We start from the raw sequence: 21028 nt of genomic DNA on the forward strand, positions 1-21028 counted from the left end.
ATATCACTCATAAACCCTCTCTTTCTGCAGTTGTGTAATTCTTTTTGGCACTATTCAACTTTCAACTGGCATAATAGATTGGAAAATCCATTGTTACTTTGCCTAGTTGTGTTAAAACACACCCAATTGCAAATGTCAAAGCATCAATATGAACATGTAAAATCTTTTTCCAATCCTGGGCTTTCAACACTAGCGCTTTGATCAGCACGTCTTTGAGCTTAACAAAAGAGGTTTCACATTCATCAGTCCATACAAAGATTACAATCAGTCTATAGAGAGGCTATGCAATAATTGCAATGTACAATGCATAGGTGTCTATGTTAGGTGTAGAATTGCAATTGTTAAAGCATCAATATGAACATGGAAAATCTTTTCCCAATCCTGGGCTTTCAAGACTAGTGCTTTGATCAGCGCGTCTTTACATTCATCAGTCCATACAAAGATTACAATCATCCTATAGAGAGGCTATGAAATAAAAACAATGTACAATGCATAGGTTTCTAAGTTAGGTGTCTATGTCATGTTTCCCCCCGTAGTGTGTGTATTAGTGGTTAGATTATTTACACATGTTCTATGATGGTTGGGGGACTCACCGCTCATGTTGCTTGGCATCTGGGTGTCAGTAGCATGCGTATAGAATCTCCAAAGGCGCATGTTGCGGGGGCTCTAGCTCTCTCCACAAAGGTCACAAGGTAGAAATGTCTAGCTTTTCCCCCTAAGTTAGTATATGTGCCTAGTGCTCCCAAAAACCAAGGCATCTTTTGATTCCATTGGTCCCCAAATATACCTTAGACTCCCTATGAATCTTTAATTTCTCAATTTGGACATCCGAGGCCCAAGATATGGCAAAACGACCGAAGCGGCTGTCGATTAATTAAGGCCAAAAGTTGACATTCTCCGAATGCTTCCAAACTATTTCTGTGAGTAATTCTTGCTTTGGCATTTTGGCATTTGCTTCTAGAATCTTTGTTGCTCTTTTTGATTTTTTGGTGATTTTCCCAAAAAAGTACAAAAAGGTACTTTAAAAATCCAAAATTGGTATAGGAATTAAGGAAAATTAGACCAAAAAATACGCAAAAATTAGAGGAAGTAGGTCATCCCTAGAAGATCCCTCTTGTGTCTATATACAACTATACTAAGATAATAATTGGCACGTTTTTGGTGATTTTGCCACTTTTGACTAGTTTTTGACCTTTTTAAGCACTTATTCACACAAAAACTAAAGTATTAGTAATATTTACATAAGTATAAGGGTATATGGCCCTGACGTTACTTGAATCCCTTTTTGAAGCTTAGTAGGGCATTAATCCCTCTTGTGTCTATATACAACTATACTAAGATAATAATTGGCACGTTTTTGGTGATTTTGCCACTTTTGACTAGTTTTTGACCTTTTTAAGCACTTATTCACACAAAAACTAAAGTATTAGTAATATTTACATAAGTATAAGGGTATATGGCCCTGACGTTACTTGAATCCCTTTTTGAAGCTTAGTAGGGCATTAATCCCTCTTGTGTCTATATACAACTATACTAAGATAATAATTGGCACGTTTTTGGTGATTTTGCCACTTTTGACTAGTTTTTGACCTTTTTAAGCACTTATTCACACAAAAACTAAAGTATTAGTAATATTTACATAAGTATAAGGGTATATGGCCCTGACGTTACTTGAATCCCTTTTTGAAGCTTAGTAGGGCATTAATCTTTTAAAATTTATCAAAATAAAATCACAATAAAATAGAATCCAAGTCAGAAAGTCAATGTTAAAACATTGCCCACTCATAGATTATATGATGCCTCCCTCTTCCTAGCCTGAGTCCTTCAGGATGATTGGAAGTTGTTGTGCCATGCATGGGCAATAAAAGGAGATGACTTAATGAAAGGCCTTGTAATGTGGCCTTATGCATGCTTTTGCAGAGTATGCATGGAAAAATTTATGTTGTGCAAGATGGGGGTCGTAAGCTTATGTGCTTACGGGAATTTACTGGCAAGGTTTATTGTATTCTAAGTGTCGTGGCGATATATTGAATGACCGCGTTCTATGTAATATCATTTGTAGTTGTTGTGCCCTTTCCTTTATAGACAATTGGAAGAATTTCTCCTTGGCACTTGGTGGCATGATGATTTCTTAGCGGCGCCAGACCTTCTTGATTGTCGGAGGTTGTGGCGTTTCTTGTGGTAGTGAAGTTCGCGTTACCTTTATTTTGGAAATCCAAATGTGACCTTGATGTAGATCTTGGGATAATTTCTTTGGTATCCATATGTCCTTGAATTCTTTGACCGTGTAAGACCTTGCTTGAGTTTTTGGACACCTTTGCTTGTTTCTAGCCAAGCTAGAAGGCTGTGATGCATTATCTCTCTATCGTTTTGCGACCCAAATTTATCAATAGCCTTGGTATTCCAGTATTAACTATTTTGGGACCCATCTTTGTTGAACTGGGGCTTGAGAGGTTGTTCTTGACTTGTGTGCCTACTTTTTCTTGGGTGATCTGGGGTAATTGGGCTGTATAACCCGTGGTTTTGGGGTAGGGGCTTGCACATGCTTAATCTAGATTTTATAAAGTTGGATTTTGGGTAGCCATACTTGTCACGTCCTTGGGTTGTCACTAGATTTATGTTGGGACTTTGTTTTGGCGGTGCCCGATAAAGCTTATTTCTGCCGTTCAAGCTTAGGTATCGCCAAGGCTATAGATAAATTTGGGTCCCAAAACAATATAGAGATAAGGCATCACAGCCTTTTAGCTTGGCTAGAAACAAGCAAAGGTGTCCAAAAACTCAAGCAAGATCTCACACGGTCAAAGAAGTCAAGGACATATGGATACAAAAGAAATTGTCCCAAGATCTACATCAAGGTCACATTTTGATTTCCAAAACAAAGGTAAGGCCAACTTCACTACCACAAGAAACGCCATAACCTCCAACAATCAAAAAGGTATGGCGCCGCTAAGAAATCATCATGCCACCAAGTACCGAGGAGGAATTCTTCCAATTGTCTATAAAGAAAAGTGCACAAAAACTACAAATGAAATTACATAGAATGCGGTTATTCAGTCTATCGCCACGACACTTAGAATGCACTAAACCTTGTGAGTAAATTCCCGTAAGCACATAAGCTTACGACCCCCATCTTGCACAACATAAATTTTCCCATGCATACTCTGCAAAAGCATGCATAAGGCCACATTACGAGGCCTTGCATTAAGTCACCTCTTTTTATTTCCCATGCACGGCACAACAAGTTCCAGTCATCCGAGAGGACTCAGGCTAGGAAGAGGGAGGCATCATATAATCTATGAGTGGACAATGTTTTAATATTGACTTTCTGACTTGAATTGCGTTTTATTGTGATTTTATTTTGATAAATTTTAAAAGAGTAATGCCCAACTAAGCTTTAAGAAGTATTCAAGTCACGTCAGGGCCATATACCCTTATACTTATGTAAATATTACTAATAATTTTGTTTTCGTGTGATTAAGTACTTAAACATGTCAAAAACTAGTCAAAAATGGAAAAAATCACCAAAAACATGCCAATTATTATCTTAGTATGGTTTTATATAGACACGAGAGGGATATTCTACGGATGACCTACTTCCTCTAATTTTTGGGTACTTTTTAGTCCAATTTTCCTAGACCAATTTTGGATTTTTAAAGTAACTTTTGTACTTTTTTGGAAAATCACCAAAAAAATAAAAAAGAGCAACAAAGATTCTAGAAGCAAATGCCAAAATGCCAAAGCAAGAAGTACTCCCAGAAATAGTTTGGAAGCATTCGGAGAATGTCAATTTTTGGCGTTAATTATTCGACAGCCGCTTCAATCGTTTTGCCATATCTTGGGCCTCGGATGTCCAAACTGAGAAATTAAAGACTCATAGGGTGTCTAAGGTATATTTGGGGACCAATGGAATCAAAAGACACCTTGGTTTTTGGGAGCACTAGGCACATATACTAACTTAGAGGGAAAAGCTAGACATTTCTACCTTGTGACCTTTGTGGAGAGAGCTAGAGCCCCCGCAACATGCGCCTTTGGAGATTCTATACTCATGCTACTGACACCCTGATGCCAAGCAACATGAGCGGTCAGTCCCCCAACCATCATAGAATATGTGTAAATAATCGAACCACTAATACACACACCACGGGGGAAAACATGACATAGACACCTAACTCAGAAACCTATGCATTGTACATTGTTTTCATTTCATAGCCTCTCTATAGGATGATTGTAATCTTTGTATGGACCGATGAATGTGAAACCTCTTTTGTTAAGCTCAAAGACGCGCTGATCAAAGCACCAGACTTGAAAGCCCGGGATTGGGAAAAGACTTTCCATGTTCATATTGATGCTTTAACATTTGCAATTTTACACCTAACTTAGACACCTATGCATTGTACACTGCAATTATTTCATACCCTCTCTATAGACTGATTGTAATCTTTGTATGGACCGATGAATGTGAAACCTCTTTTGTTAAGCTCAAAGACGTGTTGATCAAAGCACCAGTCTTGAAAGCCTAGGATTGGGAAAAGATTTTACATGTTCATATTGATGCTTTGACATTTGCAATTGGGTGTGTTTTAGCACAACTAGGCAAAGTAACAATGGATTTTCCAATCTATTATGCCAGTTGAAAGTTGAATAGTGCCAAAAAGAATTACACAACTGCAGAAAGAGAGGGTTTAGGAGTGATATATGGTGTGAATAATTCTGGCATTATCTATTGGCCAGCAAATTTGTGTTCTTTACGGATCACCAAGCCCTTCTCTATCTAGTAAAAACGCCATGCAATACAGGACGCATAGTTCGATGGTTTATAGTATTGCTTCAATTTGGCTTCACAATTGTGGTCAAGAAAGTAAGAACCCATTTACGAGCAGACCATCTCTCAAGGTTAACCAACGGGGAAGCACCATTAGGGGTGGACAATGACATGGTAGACTCTTATCTCTTCAACATAGGGATGATCCCTAAATGGTCACAAGAAATAGTAACTCTTTTGAGTTACAAAGGGACATTTGATAGGACAAAGCTTGCCTACAAACAACAAAACTATTGAGCAAGTGAAAAACTTTTAGATCATTGTAGGATGCTTGTATCAATATGGCTTGGATAAGATAGTATGCTTGTGTATAAGTCCTGAGGAATATGACAACTATCTTCAAGAAGTTCATGAGCGGTACTTAGGGTTTCATTGCTCAACAGAAAATACCTACCAGCGCTTACAAAGACTTGGAATGTATTGACCATGCATGTGAAGTGATGTTCATGAATATGTCAATAAGTGTGAGGCATGCCAAGCCAAAGCACCAGTGGGTTATGCTACTCCTTTCCAAGTGACCATAGCTCCAGAGTGGATTCAATACATGGTGAATTACCTCACCACACGAATGTTGCAAGAAAATATTTCCAAATATAGACAAAGGTCCATAGAGCTAGAAGCGTGAGACTACACCTTGATAGAAGGACAACTCTATAAGCGAGGTAAATATGACCAACTTAGGTTATGCACAATCGAGAATGAGTATTTACCTATCTTAGAGCACACACACATAGGTGTGTTGGGAGGCCATTTTTCAGGTGACAAGACAACAAAAATTGTCTTGACCGCAGGATTATGGTGGCCCACATTATATATGGATGTTGAGCAATATGTAAAACACTGTGATCACACCAAGGTACTATTGAAAAGATATGAGATGTCACTAAGGCCAATGATGGGTGCACACACATTTGCCAAATGGGCAATGGACTTCATAGGTCCAATCACACCCCTTGCTTATTGGACACATGCCCAATATATCATTGTCACCACAAATTAAAAAAGATGATGCTAGCACCACAACACAATTTCTATATGAGAATGTCTTTGTTAGGTATGGCCTACCAATTGAAATTGTTAGTCATAGGGGAACACATTTTATCAACAAGGTAATTGACTGTCTCTTCGGAGAATTCATGGTCATTCACAGGAAATCTACCCCTTATCACCCTCACGCAAACGGACAAGCAGAGGCCACCAACAAAACATTGTGCGCGGTTCTAGCTACATTCGACATTGTGGGCATATAGAGTGGCTTACAAGACGTCACTAGGAATGACACCCTACAATATGGTGTTTGTTGTTAACACAGTACTTCCCATAGAATTCTTAATATCAACCCTGAGAGTAGCCAAGGAACTTGAATAGATGGAGCACAAATTGTCTTCTAGGATAGATGATTTAGAAAAGTTGGACAAGATTTGCCCTAAAGCGGTAGCTGCTCTTTATGCTAGGTGGTCAAAGATACGGAGACACCATATCCCATGTTGCTCGGACAGCCATGGCAAAGGACATTTAATGCTCACATTGATTGGCCACACAATGCGGTTCATATTCAATACCAAGACCACTTGTTTGCCAATCTAGAAGAAAAGCCACAGGCACCAACTGTGAGCAACATAGACAAAGGAAATCAACCAATGGCCACGGACAGGTATTCTTGTATTAACTGTTTTGGGACCCATCTTTCTTGAACTGGGGCTTGAAAGGTTGTTCTTGACTTGTGTGCTTGCTTTTCTTGGGTGATTTGGGGTATTTAGGCTGTATAACCCCTGGTTTTGGGGTAGAGGCTTGCACCTGCTTAATCCATATTTCTATGTTATAAATTTGGCTTTTGGGTAGCCATACTTGTCACATCCTTGGGTTGTCACTAGATTTATGTTGGGACTTGTTTTGGTTGTGTCCGATAAAGCTTCTTTCTGCCATTTGAGCTTAGGTATCACCTTGTTCGTGGCCATTGGTTGCTTTCCTTTGTCTTTGTTGCTCACACTTGATGCCTATGGCTTTTCTTCTGGATTGGAAAACAAGTGGTCGTGGACGTGTGGCCAATAAATGTGAGCATTAAATGTCCTTTTCCATGGCTGTCCAAGCAACATGGGGAATGTTGTGTCCGTATCTTTGACCACCTAGCATAAAGGGAAGCTACCACTTTAAGGCAAAGCTCGTCCAGCTTTTCTAAGTCATCTATCCTAAAAGACACTTTGTGCTCCATCTATTCAAGTTCCTTGGCTACTTTTTTGGGGGGAATCCCAAAATCCGAGCAAATATAATCGAGCAAGGGGGAAACCGAGCAAAACTTATAATTTTTTTGACACAAAATTGAGCAAACCATAAACTTTGCAAAACTTACAATGTTTTTTTCTATCCTTGTGCAATATATTAGTTGTATATATCTTTGACTTTTATTGGTTAGAGACACTCCCTACATAGTTTCTTTACATATAAAAATAATTTTTAAATTGTTCTATCGCTAACACATGCCAAAAACCTTCCATCAACATTGAAATTAATCAAAAAGGTGTATCGCATCTACAAATCAAAATGGAGAGCGCAACAACTAAAATACTGTCGCACGAGAATATTTGAGGCAAAAGTTAATACCGATAAGCACATATATATCACCCAAAAAACTACTTCTCAAAACCATTGTAAGGTCCACAAGCCTTTAAGGCTGCATCAACACCCGTGAACCTCCAAGTGCTTGGACTAACTCCAATTTCGTTAGAGCAGCCTGATGCATGAACTCATGAGCATGAGGGTCAAGGCCAAGTACTTGCAGAAATATGAAGTAAATGTGCTTACATGGCATATACACAAGGCACTTGCTTTCTCGGTTTTGAAAATCCTCGCAAGTACATCTAGGAAAATCTGACATTGTTACAGAGTATGTCACTCCCTTTGCACTTGACCCCACAATCTTAACATAGAAAACATGTGTTTCATTGCAAACCACAATGACCTCTCGCACCAACTCTGCTGCCATGGTTCTACCCACTTCAATCTTGCCATGAAACTCCTTTGTTAATCGTGATCTCCATTTCACAATCTTTCCATCTCTAAATTTGGGACGGATGCTAGCAACTCTTTGGTTCAATGGAACTGTTTCATGCATTTTTGTTGTTGATGTCACTCCTGCTTGCAAAACAAAACCATTGGCTTGCAATTGCGTTACCTCTTGGGGTTGCAATTTGTGCCCTCTGCAACCACCCAAACATCGGGAGTTGGACCTGGTGGCCCTTCAACTATGTTGTGAACCTTCCACGTGTGCATGTTATTGGAGTTATAAAACCAAATGTACCCTTCCACAAGGCCTCCCTATTGTGAACCAGATGGAGGATATTTTCTGTGACCCCAAAAACAAGGAGCTGGCACCCCTATTTTGGCATCCATTGAACAATCATTAATGAACCGCCCACATCTATCTCCATCTTTTGACATCACACCAAAACAAGTCATCTTTCGCCCAGCTTCTGTTCTCCTTATTGCCCAAACTGACTTTGCTATATTTACTTCGGGATATGGGACATCCCTTGGAGTTTTTTTTTTTGGCCTGAAGCCCACCAATTGAAGTTGTCATTGTAACATACTCTGGCCTGTGGCTATCCTCCCCCAAGACAATATTCGCATCAGCAAAAATTGGCCTCTTTTTTCTAATACTCTTTTCTTGGAGTATATTTATGTTCATTTCAGGACTATTGACACCCATTTCATGCATAGAAGAATGTGTGAGGTCAACTAGTTTCTTTCCTGTTGCCACTGAAGCAGATGAAGGTTGGTTCATGAAGCGATTTGCCAAATCTTTAATGCCGGGACCGGTGGAGATCCCAACACCTTTCAAATAGGCATTATATTTCACACTTTGAAGCACAGCTAAAGCCATATCTGCACATACAGCCTCATACAAACTTATGTGATCCTTATAACCAACAGAGGCTCGCATACTAGCATGTTTTGACTCAGACAAGTTTGTGTTAGGGACAAATATTCCTGCAGCATCTTGTGATACAAATCTTTCCCCCCAATGAGGCACTCGCACATCCCACCAAGCTAGCCATGTCTCCAACAAAGCAATCTCCCCTTCAATGGCCATTCCTGTTTTCCAAAATCTTCTAAGCTCTCCCTTACAATGCTCAGCGGCATTCTCTGTAGGTGCAGTTCTCCTCTTGCGGCACAAAATCTTGTGCTCCTCTTGAAATGCGGGACGGATGCACTTGCCAGTATGTCGAACCATACTTTGCTCCCAATGAAACAAACATGATCTCTCTTTGTTTGGAATAGACCTCTTTGCTCCTCCAAAATAAACAGTACGCACAACAACCCAATTGGAACTGGCTTCATCTGCCATAAATCCCCTGAACTCTGGCTTATCAAAACCCTGTTCCTTAACCACATTCTTTAGCATCTTCCAAAATTCAATCTGAGCATATTTATTTTCCACGCTAAACTCAGCAGTTGCAATGGTGAGCAGCTCTCGCACGTAAGGGTCATAGACATGCGCTGACATAGTCAGCCATCCTTGTACACGGTGAACATGATCAAAGTGCACCCACATTTGCTCTAAATTACCTCCAGGGCGCATCCGATTCACCAAATCAACTCCACTGCCTGGTCCCTTAATTGACATTTTAAATACATGAGGTTGTACCTTTTCACCCAATTGACCTTGGAAAAGGATACTATGGATGAAAGGATATCTGCACTTGCTTTTCAAGTCAAGCACTGCCTCAAGACCCTTTGAAGTGATAGTCTTTGATCTTTTTGCAGAATCCAAGCTTCGTCCTTTTATTTGAAAGGGGAGTCACACTGTCAAGGAATTCAGCAAATTCCAAATCTTCAATCATAGAAGTTGTTGTTGAGCCTGCTCCAATAAGCTTTTCCATGATAAGATCATGGGTGGTGGCCCGTCCCAATTGTTTTGCAGTCACCAAAGGATCTCGACTCGCACGATCAAGCAACATTTCATCAATGTTACTTTCAACCATCCGACTCCTCCCTTCTGAACATGGATGATTATGTTCTCCAAGATGCAAAGCACACCTAGTACAGTTATGCTTATCTCTAGGCAAACAATAGTAAATAACTGCAGGACATGTAGAAATACATTCGGGACTTTGTCCACAATGAGTGCATACCAGTGTGCCATACTGAGAAGAGATCAATCCTTTAGGACTAGATTTAACAAGACGACCTCGCCATTGAGACTCATTGGACATATTTGAACGCAAATAAAATGGACAATCAATGTTGATGCAACGCAAATGCCCAGAGCATCTACTAAATCTGACAACACCATCAAAACTATCACTACTACAAGTAACATACTCTGTCCACATGTGACTATCATGTCTTTGTTCCATACCACTCATACCTGAACAATGACCAGCTGGCGGTAATTCAAAAGCAATATACCCATCATAATGAGCTGGGAGCTCATCAGTAGAGACCACTTTCTTGGCTTGATGGAGCGCAATATACAAATTGCTTTGCAATGGCATGCACTTAATCATGTCAATCACACTTGCATTGATCTCTGAGAGAGGTACTTTCTTGTCTTTCTTGTCTTTCTTGTCTTGAGAAACTCTACCAATGCCAGCATCAATCTGATCCTCACTTCTCATATCCACCTTGTAGAACTGGTGTTGCTCATGATCAAGCATAAAAGTTTGTTCACCATCTGATGATATAGTAGCTTCTACCTTGACTTGCGGTCCAGATAATGTTAATGGACGAAGACAGAAATTAGCATCACGAAGCTCAAAATGTTCTTGCAAAGAAGCAACTGTCAACGAATAAATTCTGGTATCAAACATAAGCACTAGCTTCTGTCCACGCCTTGGACCAAAAAATGTAATACATCTCCCCATGGGTTAATAGTATGCAGAGTAGAAGGTAAGAAATATTAGCAAGCATTGGCATGGTTTTCAATGATACAACATGTGTAAATATAATAGACTGATATGCTTAAAATCCTATTCATAACTGCAAGCCGCCAAGAGGATTGCATGTTCGTGTTCCCAAGAACAACAATCGTAGCCTTATAAAATATATTATAATAAAAATAATTCACTTTGAGTTTTAAGATTTTCAGTGAATCGTGCATAGTAATGACAAGCGAATTTCACCTACCCTCTTCAATATCCCATGCACAAATCCCAAATACCCTCTCCAACCGTATTTTAGAGTGTTTGCACACTGCTGAGCTACGGGCATGGTCACGTGAGGATTAGTTAGAACCAAGCCCCGGCAGTCTCCGACAAGAGCTCATAACTTCCACCTTCGACAACAGGTAGAGAGATGAAGATCGATGCACAGATGAAAAGCTGGCAAGCGTCATTTATGGTCAGCAAGCGTCAAAGATTTTTAAGCTTGAAAATCAAGGTCCCATGGTATTATGATTGGGAATATTTAATTGCAAGCCCAATTTACACTACAGACCGGGATATGATTTTTTATAAATAATGCGATTTTTCAATTGCTTTCTTGCATTTAAAAATGTTATTCAGTAATTGCGTTAGCGTCTTGTGTAAGGCCAATGGCCGTCCACACCTCTTAAAGCCACCTTTGTGGAAGAAAAACACACCTGCTCGCACTCTCCTTGTATGTCGGTCACCTAACCTCCTTCCGGTATCTAGTTCGATTCCAAAAAACCCGGATAACCAAGTATGTAGAGCAAAAGGACGTGTGTGCCAACAAAAAAAAAACGCTACTTTTATCTTTTCCAAAAACGGGTCAAGATGCGTTGGCTCTTATTTTATTATACGTTTTTCTTAAAGTAGCCTTTCTATGCTGCAGACCTGCAAGTCTTGCCTTCAAAGCTCCTTGCGCTACCTCTTGCCCATCTGTTGCGCTAACCACAGCCATCTAATGCGCTAACCTCAGCCATGTCGGTTGCCTTCAAACCTCCTGCCGCAAACCTCAGCCCTCTCTTGCGCCATCTCTTGCTCTCAAGTTACGCCCTTTGAGGCCATATACTCTCTGTAGCAAGCAATCTTCAACCTTCAAGCAATCTTCTCTGTAGCACGCAATCTTGCAATGCATAAGAGTCTTCAACCTTCAATCTCTACAGCATATGCGCCTTAACCACTACAAATCGTCAAGCTCGGAGTTCGCATTTTACTCGTCATGGGGAGAAGGGAGTCTTCCTCGGCTCGAAAGCCTCCTGCCAGGTACCTTTGTAAATTACCTGTAGCCATCCACGCCGGCGTGGATGGCTACAGCTAGTTTTTTTTTCAATGTTTAAGATGAAGTTTTGTAAGGTTTTTTAAGGCTATTAGTTTTAATTTAATTATTGACAGTTTTTAAGAATATAGAAACCTTTCACAGAAACCTGTCGTAAAGCTTTCTACACATTACAGGAGGCTAAACTAAAGTACAGGAGAGATGCATTCTTAGCCTAATCTCTTGGATAAACCAAACTACTGCATACCCTCTATTGCTTTTGTGATTGATGGTGTCTCATAAATTCTGTTAGAACTGGCTGTAGCCATCCACGTCGGCGTTGGTGGCTAGAATGAATTTTTGAATGTGTGAATTTAGCTATAGATACGCTCTCTCTTGATATTTGCAGAGTTTCACAGCTTCTCTAAGAACTGTCTATAGCCATATAGCCATCCACGCCGACGTGGATGGCTAGAAAGAGTTTCTAGGGACAGATGTTTTCAGAGTTATATAGCTTCTGTTAGAACTGGCTGTAGCCATCCACGCCGGAGTGGATGGCTAGAAGGAATTTTCGAATGTGTGAATTTAGCTATAGATACGCTCTGTCTTGAGATTTGCAGAGTTGCATAGCTTCTCTAAGAACTGTCTCTAGCCATCCACGTCGGCGTGGATGGCTAGAGAGAGTTTCTTGGGACAAATGTTTTTTGCAGTGATTCATTCTCAGTATGCTCCCTCAAGATGTCCACGCCGACATGCATGGCTAGAAGGAATTTCTCAAGATAAAATTTTATAATTATGCATGCTTTCTTTAAATCTGTTAGCAGCCTCTTGTTATCCACGCCGAGTTGGATGTTTTGGTGGATGATCAATAAATAAAGTTTTTGATTTTTTAAATTGCCTCTAGGCATCTGCTTTGGCATGGAGTCCTAGAGGTAGTTTTAGTGAAGTAAATAAATTGGTTTTTGTTGTGTTTTGCAAGTCCTTCAATTCGTGGACGAGGTCGCAGAGGGAGACGACTCTCTTCAACTCAGGCTTCAAGTATATTAGAGAGCACTGATCAAATAAGTGCAGTATCTGTCACTGATATGACAAAAGGTTTGGAGACACAAGAAGAGGAGATGCAAAGTCAAGACTTGGGGCTTGGCTCCATAAATGAAGTTGATGAATCTCTTGCTCCACAAGAGGCATGTTTACAAATAGTGCCTTATGTCGTAAGAGATGAAGTAGCAGTAGATACTGAGACAGGGGATGAGCACAAGCTATACATGCATAGAGGACAAGATATTCTTCAATGTACTCGCATGTTTAGTTGTTTTGATTGTCCACAGATTCCTTTATGTCGATTGATCCCCTATGCAAGGGTGAGAGGCTTAAGAGATGATGTTAGTGGATTGAAATCTGCTTTTGCAAAGGAGGGCTATATGCAAGAAAAAGGAGCTTTTATTGTTTCAATTTGGAATTGCAAGAAGGAGGAAGCTTATGTTACAGGTATTTCCTTTCTCCACTTTGATCTTTTCTACTTTCTGTTTCTACTGTGTTTTTTGTTGTTCTCATAAATAGTAGTTGAGTATGCTTTTTTGTCTATGCTTATCTATTTTGCAGAGGACCTTCTTACTTCATGGGACCCAATATGGGTTGATATACATAAAGAGTTTGAAATTGAGCTTTCTAAAAGACCAAATCTTCAAGCCTTTCTAATAAAATGTTCTACGTTTGGGAGGGTAATCATAGAATGGTCGCTTGGACGGTTGCTATTAAAGAGAGATTCTCCACTAATCGAGAGAAACATTGTAGTGTGTTTTGTACAGTTATTGACCCTACACGAGTGCCAGAGATAGCTCTTCTTAGTAGCTTGCAAAGAATGAATTTGTAGGTTATATGACTTTCCATATATTCTATCAAAAAATGTCTACGTTATGTTTTTGACTATGTATGTATTGTATATGAACTTGGAATAGCATGAACACACATGCTCTTGTGGTCACCCATCTTAGGGATGAGCTTGTCAACTGCTCCCACATTTGTGCAGCAGATCATGAAGCTTATGTAACAGGGCTTCCAGAAAAAGATCAAAAGTTGATTGCTGCAGTCCGCAAGAAATACTTGAAGGGTGTGGAGCCTTGGTATCCACTTACTCGTCGATACTTGGGAAAGCTCTTATACGATGTAAGTGTCTTTGGCCTAATTTTTAAGAAAGATCTCGTGTTTGGTTTTTTTGAAAATTATGTGTTTTCAATTGTGTATTGAAGGATAAAATATCCAAGTAATTGAGCCAAAGAGTATGTGCTTGTTTTTTTGCAAATTATTTATTTTTATGTATGTGTTGAAGGTTCAAATGTCCAAGGAATTGAGCCAAAGAATAGAGCAAGCTAGGCAGACAATGACAAATGAAGAACTTATAAAAGAGGAGGAGAAGATATTGAATGATTTAGCACTCAAATATGGAGAGCGTGTTGGAAAGGTGGTTGAAATATTTTTGTTTAGGTATTTGCACATAGTGTAATAGCTGTTTAAACTTGGTTTTTTACTCGTTGCTCAAATAATGCAGTTGCTAAATATTTTTGATCCGAATCTTGGACCGGATTGGATGGTTCGAGTTCTTGCACTCAAGTGGGGTCCTGATAGTTGGGCTACGCTTGAGAAGCTGAACTTGATTGCTATGCATGATGCTCCTGTCTTGAGCAAACTGTTATGGGTTTCCTTGCTTGAGGCAGACAAGATTACTAGAGCATCTTATGGTTTAAAGAAAGGAGATCATGTGTATCGCATGTAAGTGAAGTTTCTTTTGACATTCAAGAATCTTTGATGTACGATTGCTAGTTTTTTGTGATTGTTTTAGTTTTTTCTCATCTTCATTGTTATGTAGTTGGATTCATAGAGAAGGCCTTCTACAAAGGATATTTGAGAGAGCCACAAAGTTTGTGGAGGACTTAACCAACATTGTTGGTGGTATTTTGTTGCCTCATGATTGCTCTCTTTCCTCTTACTTGGAGGAGCTCAAGTTTGAAGCACGACCCTATCTTTTTCCTTTGGAAACCTCTCTTGAAGCTAAGACAAAAGATGTTGACAAGCAAGCTATGAAGAAAGTGGACACAATACGCATGGCATCTCAACGGCTAGCCTATAGGTCAAGCTCATCATACTTTTATTTCAAGATTTTCATAATTACAAAGTTTGTAGTGATGTTATTTTGTTTGATTGTTTTAGATATCTATTATCCTTGGTTGGAAAAGGCTTTCTTCCAGGGATTCCATTCTTAGCTAAGCAGTGGGCACAACTATCTACTGGGGAAGAATGCATGTACTCCCCTTCCATACATAAGCTCACTACTTGGGAGATGGAGATGGAGACATGCCCATGGTGGATAGACATGGCTTCTAGGCATGTATTGGCGAGAGAGAGAGAGAGCATCACGATACTATGAGAGTTGGTGGCGCATCCGTCGATGTGCCTCTACCTCCTAGAGTGAATGAGGTAATATCAGGTAAATGGTTACTCAAAACAGACTGAACCATGATTTGTTGAAGAGCTTTAAACTCTCTTCTTTCTTGACTTATTTGTTTTACATACTGGTCATATTGTGTTTTATTGCTTTTTCTAAGCTACAAATACTACTCACAAGGGAAAGGAGGTGATTGTTGAGACTAGGGTGGATGAAAACATGGAGCGAGAGCATGGTGAGCTATCACTTACGATGCAGACGTTTGTATATTCATTTATTGGAGTTAATTCACTTTGTTTAGCCTCTTGTATCGCAGTAGCTCATGGGGAGATTGTTGCAAAGAAAACCATTTCTTTTGTCTACATCGTTGATATTCCCTTGTCTTCTCTGTCCTCATTGTCTGACTCACGATGCATGGCCATTTCTGGGGACTACATAGCCATTGCTGCTGATTTTAGGACCGGTGTTCGACATCCGGCATGGATTCGTGTTCATGAGCACATGGGATCTGCACGCTTTGATGGGACCTTGTGCGTGCGTGGTGGGAGAACAGTCGCATGGGCTGCTGATTTTATTTTTTTGGATCTTCCCTTTGGTGGTTCCCACTTAGCCTCCCCTGTTGTACCCCTTTGGGATATTTGTAGTGAGGATCATGTTCGTGCAGGCATGCAACTTGCATATTCTACTTTGTCAGACTCTAGGTGGTTGTTGATCATGGTCTCTATGACAGGTTTGTGCTTCAATCTTAATTTTATACAATACTTGTTGATATTTTTGTTGTATTTTTCTATTGTGACTTTAGAAATCTCTTGCAGGAGATACCATTGGCTGGGTTGAGAGATTTTGTCATGCATCAGAGATGACTATTCATCGTCGCATTGTAGTCCTTCATCATGGAGCTTATGGTTATGGTAATAGCTTTGGTGGTCGGATTGAGGTAATGCTCTTCTACATAATTAACTTGTTTGTTTCTCATTTTGGTGTGTTATTGTTATTTTTATTGTTCTAATTGTCTATGTGGTGGTGTAGTGTCATTGTTCTCTCTTATTTATGGTGCATAGGGTTGGCATGCAACCACCTTGCTTTGTGGTTGAGAGCACTCTGCTATTCAATTGACTTGGCATGCAACCTTTGGATTCTTACATGATGCACCATCTTCCAGAGTCTTCTCTAGCGAGATCATCATCCGGGGAGCCATGGCGTGGTGGCTTGCAACGAAGTCATTCTTTTATTGCATGTTTTGTGGAGCTTCTTTGTAGGCCTGGAGGTCTTTGTTTGGAGTTGGGATATGGTACATCACCCGTATTGGCAGCATGCTTAAGCACAGGGCAGGCGTGTGCAGCAGTCGACAGTGACGACACTTTGATTTCAGATTATGTGCAACCATTACTTCGCCCTAAAAAGCGAAGCAGAGAGGGGGCCTCCACCTCTCTTGATGTTGATGATGTGGGTGACATGCCTTCGCGTGTCAACCCCTTTGATGACTAGTGAGAGTTCATCTTACACTTCATTTTCCCCCACTATTTTATGTTTCCATCATACTTTTATGCTACTTTGTCACTTTTTGGTATCATTGATTGTTCAGTATTTGAAAATTATGGATAATGATTCAAACAACAATTTGAGATTTCTTATGTTTCAATGATGAAGGTTATGTATTACTTACATGTGGATTATGAGACTTACCTTTTTCTTTTTGTATGGAAGTGTGTTGCCAGTTTATGCTGAGGGGATTGCAAAAACCATGGCTGCTGATATACGATACGATTTTGACACCCACAAGAAGTGTTAGAGGCGCAATGTTTTTATTGATGACGAGTGTGACTCTTCATAGTCATGAGATAGAACCGTAGCATTTCTTGTTGTTGTTAAAGTGTAGAGGCATGACATGTTGCTCTCTATATTCCACTTGTTATCTTATAATCCTAAAGAAATCTCTCTTTTTTGGTTATAAGATATGACAATTGTCTCTTAATATAGTTTAGAAACTTTGTAGATATATGAGCATTGTTGACTAAATTTAAAGTTAAAATTAAAATTATGGTGTTGAATGTAGTTGTGGATCATTGCATGGTTTGTAATAGCTTTGCTACCTGCTTGGGTTTCTCATTGCTCGACATCAAGCCTCAACTGCACAAAAGAATCTAAAGTCTAATTTTGAACAATGCTATTGCTACGATTACTTAGGGATTCTAGAAAAGATTCTCATTTTGAACTGTATTATTGCTATCACTTAGGGCTTTAAGTAGGATCTTCATTCATCTTTCTTAACAAAGCCCATTTGGTTTCTTTATTCATTTTCTCGGATTTTCCTTCGCTCGACAATTCTCGCTCGCCACATGGTAGGACTCCTTTTTTGGTTGGGATTAAGAATTCTATGGGAAGTATTGTGTTAAGACCAAACACCATATTGTAGGGTGTTATTCCTAGTGAAGTCTTGTAAGCCACTCTATATGCCCACAATGTCGAATGTACTTATTGGTTCCAATCCATCCTTGAGTCCTCTACTATTTTGGTCAGAATCGGACACAGTGTTTTTTTGGTGGCCTCTACTTGTTCGTTTGCGTGAGGGTGATAAGGGGTAGATTTCCTATGAATGACCATGAATTCTCTGAGGAGAGAGTCAATGACCTTGTTGATAAAATGCGTTCCCCTATCACTAACAATTTTAATTGGTAGGCCATACCTAACAAAGAAAAGCTCATATAGAAATTGTGTTGTGGTCCTAGCATCAGCTTTTTTTATCTATGGCAACATTGATCTATTGAGCATGTGTCCAATAAGCAGGGGGTGTGATTGGACCTATGAAGTCCATTCCCCATTTGGCAAATGTGCGTGCACCCATGATTGGCCTTAGTGACATCTCATATCTTCTCAATAGTACCTTGGTGGGATCACAGTGTTTTACATATTGCTTAGCATCCATGTATAATGTGGGCCACCATAATCCTACGGTCAAGAAAATTTTTGTTGTCTTGTCACTTGAAAAATGGCCTCCCAACACACCTATGTGTGTGGTCTCTAAGATAGGTAAATACTCATTCTCGATTGTACACAACCTAAGTTGGTCATATTTACCTCGCTTATAGAGTTGTCCTTCTATCAAGGTGTAGTCTCATGCTTCTAGCTCTATGGACCTTTGTCTAGCTTTGGAAATATTTTCTTGCAACGTTCGTGTGGTGAGGTAATCCACCATGTATTGAATCCATTGTGGAGATATGGTTACTTGGAAAAGAGTAGCATAGTCCACCGGTGGTTTGGCTTGGCATGCATCACACTTGTTGACATATTCATGAACATCACTTCACATGCATGGTCAATACACTCTAAGTCTTTGTAAGCACTGGTAGGTATTTTTTGTTGAGCAATGAAACCCACCCTAAGTCCTGCTCATGAACTTCTTGAAGATAGTTGTCATATTCCTCAGGACTTATACTATCTTATCCAAGCCATATTGATACAAGCATCCTACAATGATCTAAAAGTTTTCGCTTGCTCAATAGTTTTGTTGTTTGTAGGCAAGCTTTGTCCTATCAAATGTCCCTTCGTAACTCAAAAGAGTTACTATTTCTTGTGACCATTTAGGGATCATCCCTATGTTGATGAGATAAGCGTCTAGCATGTCATTGTCAACCACTACTGGTGCTTCCGTGTTGGTTAACCTTGAGAGATGGTCTTCCTGTAAATGGGTTCTTACTTTCTTGACCACAATTGTGAAGCCAAATTGAAGCAATACTATAAAACATCAAACTATGCGTCCTATATTGCATGGTTTTTTTACTAGATAGAGAAGGGCTTGGTGATCCATAAAGAACACAAATTTGTTGGCCAATAGATAATGCCTAAATTATTCACACCATATATCACTCCTAAACCCTCTCTTTCCGAGGTTGTGTAATTCTTTTTGGCACTATTCAACTTTCAAGTGGCATAATAGATTGGAAAATCCATTGTTACTTTGCCTAGTTGTTCTAAAACACACCCAATTGAAAATGTAAAAGCATCAATATGAACATGGAAAATCTTTTCCCAATCCTGGGCTTTCAAGACTGGTGCTTTGATCAGCGAGTATTTGAGCTTAACAAAAGAGGTTTCACATTCATTGGTCCATACAAATATTACAATCAGCCTATAGAGAGGCTATAAAATAATCGCATACATAAATATATGAACCTCCTGTAATATCTATAATTTTTCATAAAGGATTGTACCTCGTTTCGTGGCCTAGGCATTTCTATTATGACCTTGATCTTGTCAAGATCCGTTGATATGCCACTTTCTAACACTATGTGCCCTAGAATTCTACCTTGTCTTAGCATGAAGACACATTTCTCTGGGTTTAGGAAGATCCTATACGTTTTGCATTTCTTGAATACCTTCCTTAGATGCTCTATGTGTTCCTTTCTTAAGAGAGAATAAACACAAAGATCGTCCATATAAATCTCCAAGAATATATGCAGGTATTCTTTGAAGGTGTGGCCCATAAGCTGTTAAAATGTTGTTGGAGTGTTTGTAAGGCAAAAAGGAATTACCTTGAAGGCGTGCATCCCGAATTCCGTGGCAAATTCTATCTTATGATGATCTTCTTGTGCTATGGATAGTTGATAGTAGCCCAAAAATTCATCCAAAAAGGAATAACCTTGCTTGCCCGATACTCGCTTGAGAAGATGCTCCGTGATTGGTAAGAAATAGTTGTCCCTTATCATGGCTGCATTTAACTTTTGAGATTGACGCATAATCACAATTTACAATTCTTTTTGGGCACTATCATGATGGTTGATACCCAGTTGGTATGCTCTATCTCGTAGATAAAGTCAGCTTCTCTGTTGTCTGTTCAAGCTCCTCTACTAGGGATTTTTGTTTGCGCTCTTTCCTAGCTTTCATCCTAGTCTTCCTAACCTTCCATGCATTTCTACGACTTCTCGTTCCTTGGCTAGGTGTCTCTTCCCTAGGGGCTTCTTTGCATGTTTCTTTCACCGTTTTTTGAGACTGCACTTGTCACTACATGGACCGGCATTGTCTTCTCATTCTCCCCGTAGGTTTATATCTCATGTCTCCGCCATTTTCTATGAATAGCAATGTGCGTTAGTCCATTTGGTACTTACTTTCTCCTGAAGAAGTTATTTTAGATGGCTCTATAGGACTAGTTGTACTCCAAGGGTCTCACATTATGGATTCATCGAATGGATAATATCCATGACTAAAAATTCTCATGCAATAACGCATGCTCATCCAATTCTTCCATGGTCGGCACATATCTTACTGTAATAGGCTTTGCTCTTGGTAAAGGAGGTTGTTGCCATAATATTAGTTGTGGCCTTTCTAACCCAACTGGTCTTGGTAGATTTCAAACTATATAACTTGGTGGTGGTGACACGTAAGCTCGTGCTACTTGGTCTTGGTAGATTTCAAACTCTATAACTTGGTGGTGGTGACACGTAAGCTCGTGCTACTTGGGCTTGTGGCGCATAATGCCGCTCTCGTACATACCCTTTTTTTGTAATAGCACTCTTTGTTCATGTGATGTGTCCATTTCTTCTCTATGTTGCACCACTTTGGCGGTCTCAAATGTGGTTGACGAAGCATTGGGAACTGATGTGAGAGGT

The 21028-nt window shown here is 39.7% G+C and overlaps 2 protein-coding genes across 2 annotated transcripts; both read left to right on the top strand.

Annotated features, from left to right (window-relative positions):
* Nucleotides 1–13939: 13939 nt before the first annotated feature.
* On the top strand, nt 13940–15261 carry LOC147433271 (uncharacterized). Its single transcript, XM_086491737.1, has 6 exons — nt 13940–14146; nt 14310–14441; nt 14529–14570; nt 14731–14749; nt 14847–14852; nt 15179–15261. Exons 1-6 carry the CDS (start codon nt 13940–13942, stop codon nt 15238–15240), a joined length of 468 nt encoding a protein of 155 aa, XP_086347863.1. The 3' UTR covers nt 15241–15261.
* Nucleotides 15262–15397: 136 nt separating this feature from the next.
* Nucleotides 15398–16538, top strand: LOC147433272 (uncharacterized). The gene is made up of 5 exons (XM_086492054.1): nt 15398–15464; nt 15583–15657; nt 15739–16152; nt 16238–16359; nt 16452–16538. Exons 1-5 carry the CDS (start codon nt 15401–15403, stop codon nt 16536–16538), a joined length of 762 nt encoding a protein of 253 aa, XP_086348180.1. The 5' UTR covers nt 15398–15400.
* Nucleotides 16539–21028: the final 4490 nt, after the last annotated feature.

The sequence above is a fragment of the Adiantum capillus-veneris genome, chromosome 20 (genome assembly GCF_014529385.1).
Source record: "Adiantum capillus-veneris isolate H3 chromosome 20, ASM1452938v2, whole genome shotgun sequence".
In the NCBI taxonomy this organism is placed as follows: Eukaryota; Viridiplantae; Streptophyta; class Polypodiopsida; order Polypodiales; family Pteridaceae; genus Adiantum; species Adiantum capillus-veneris.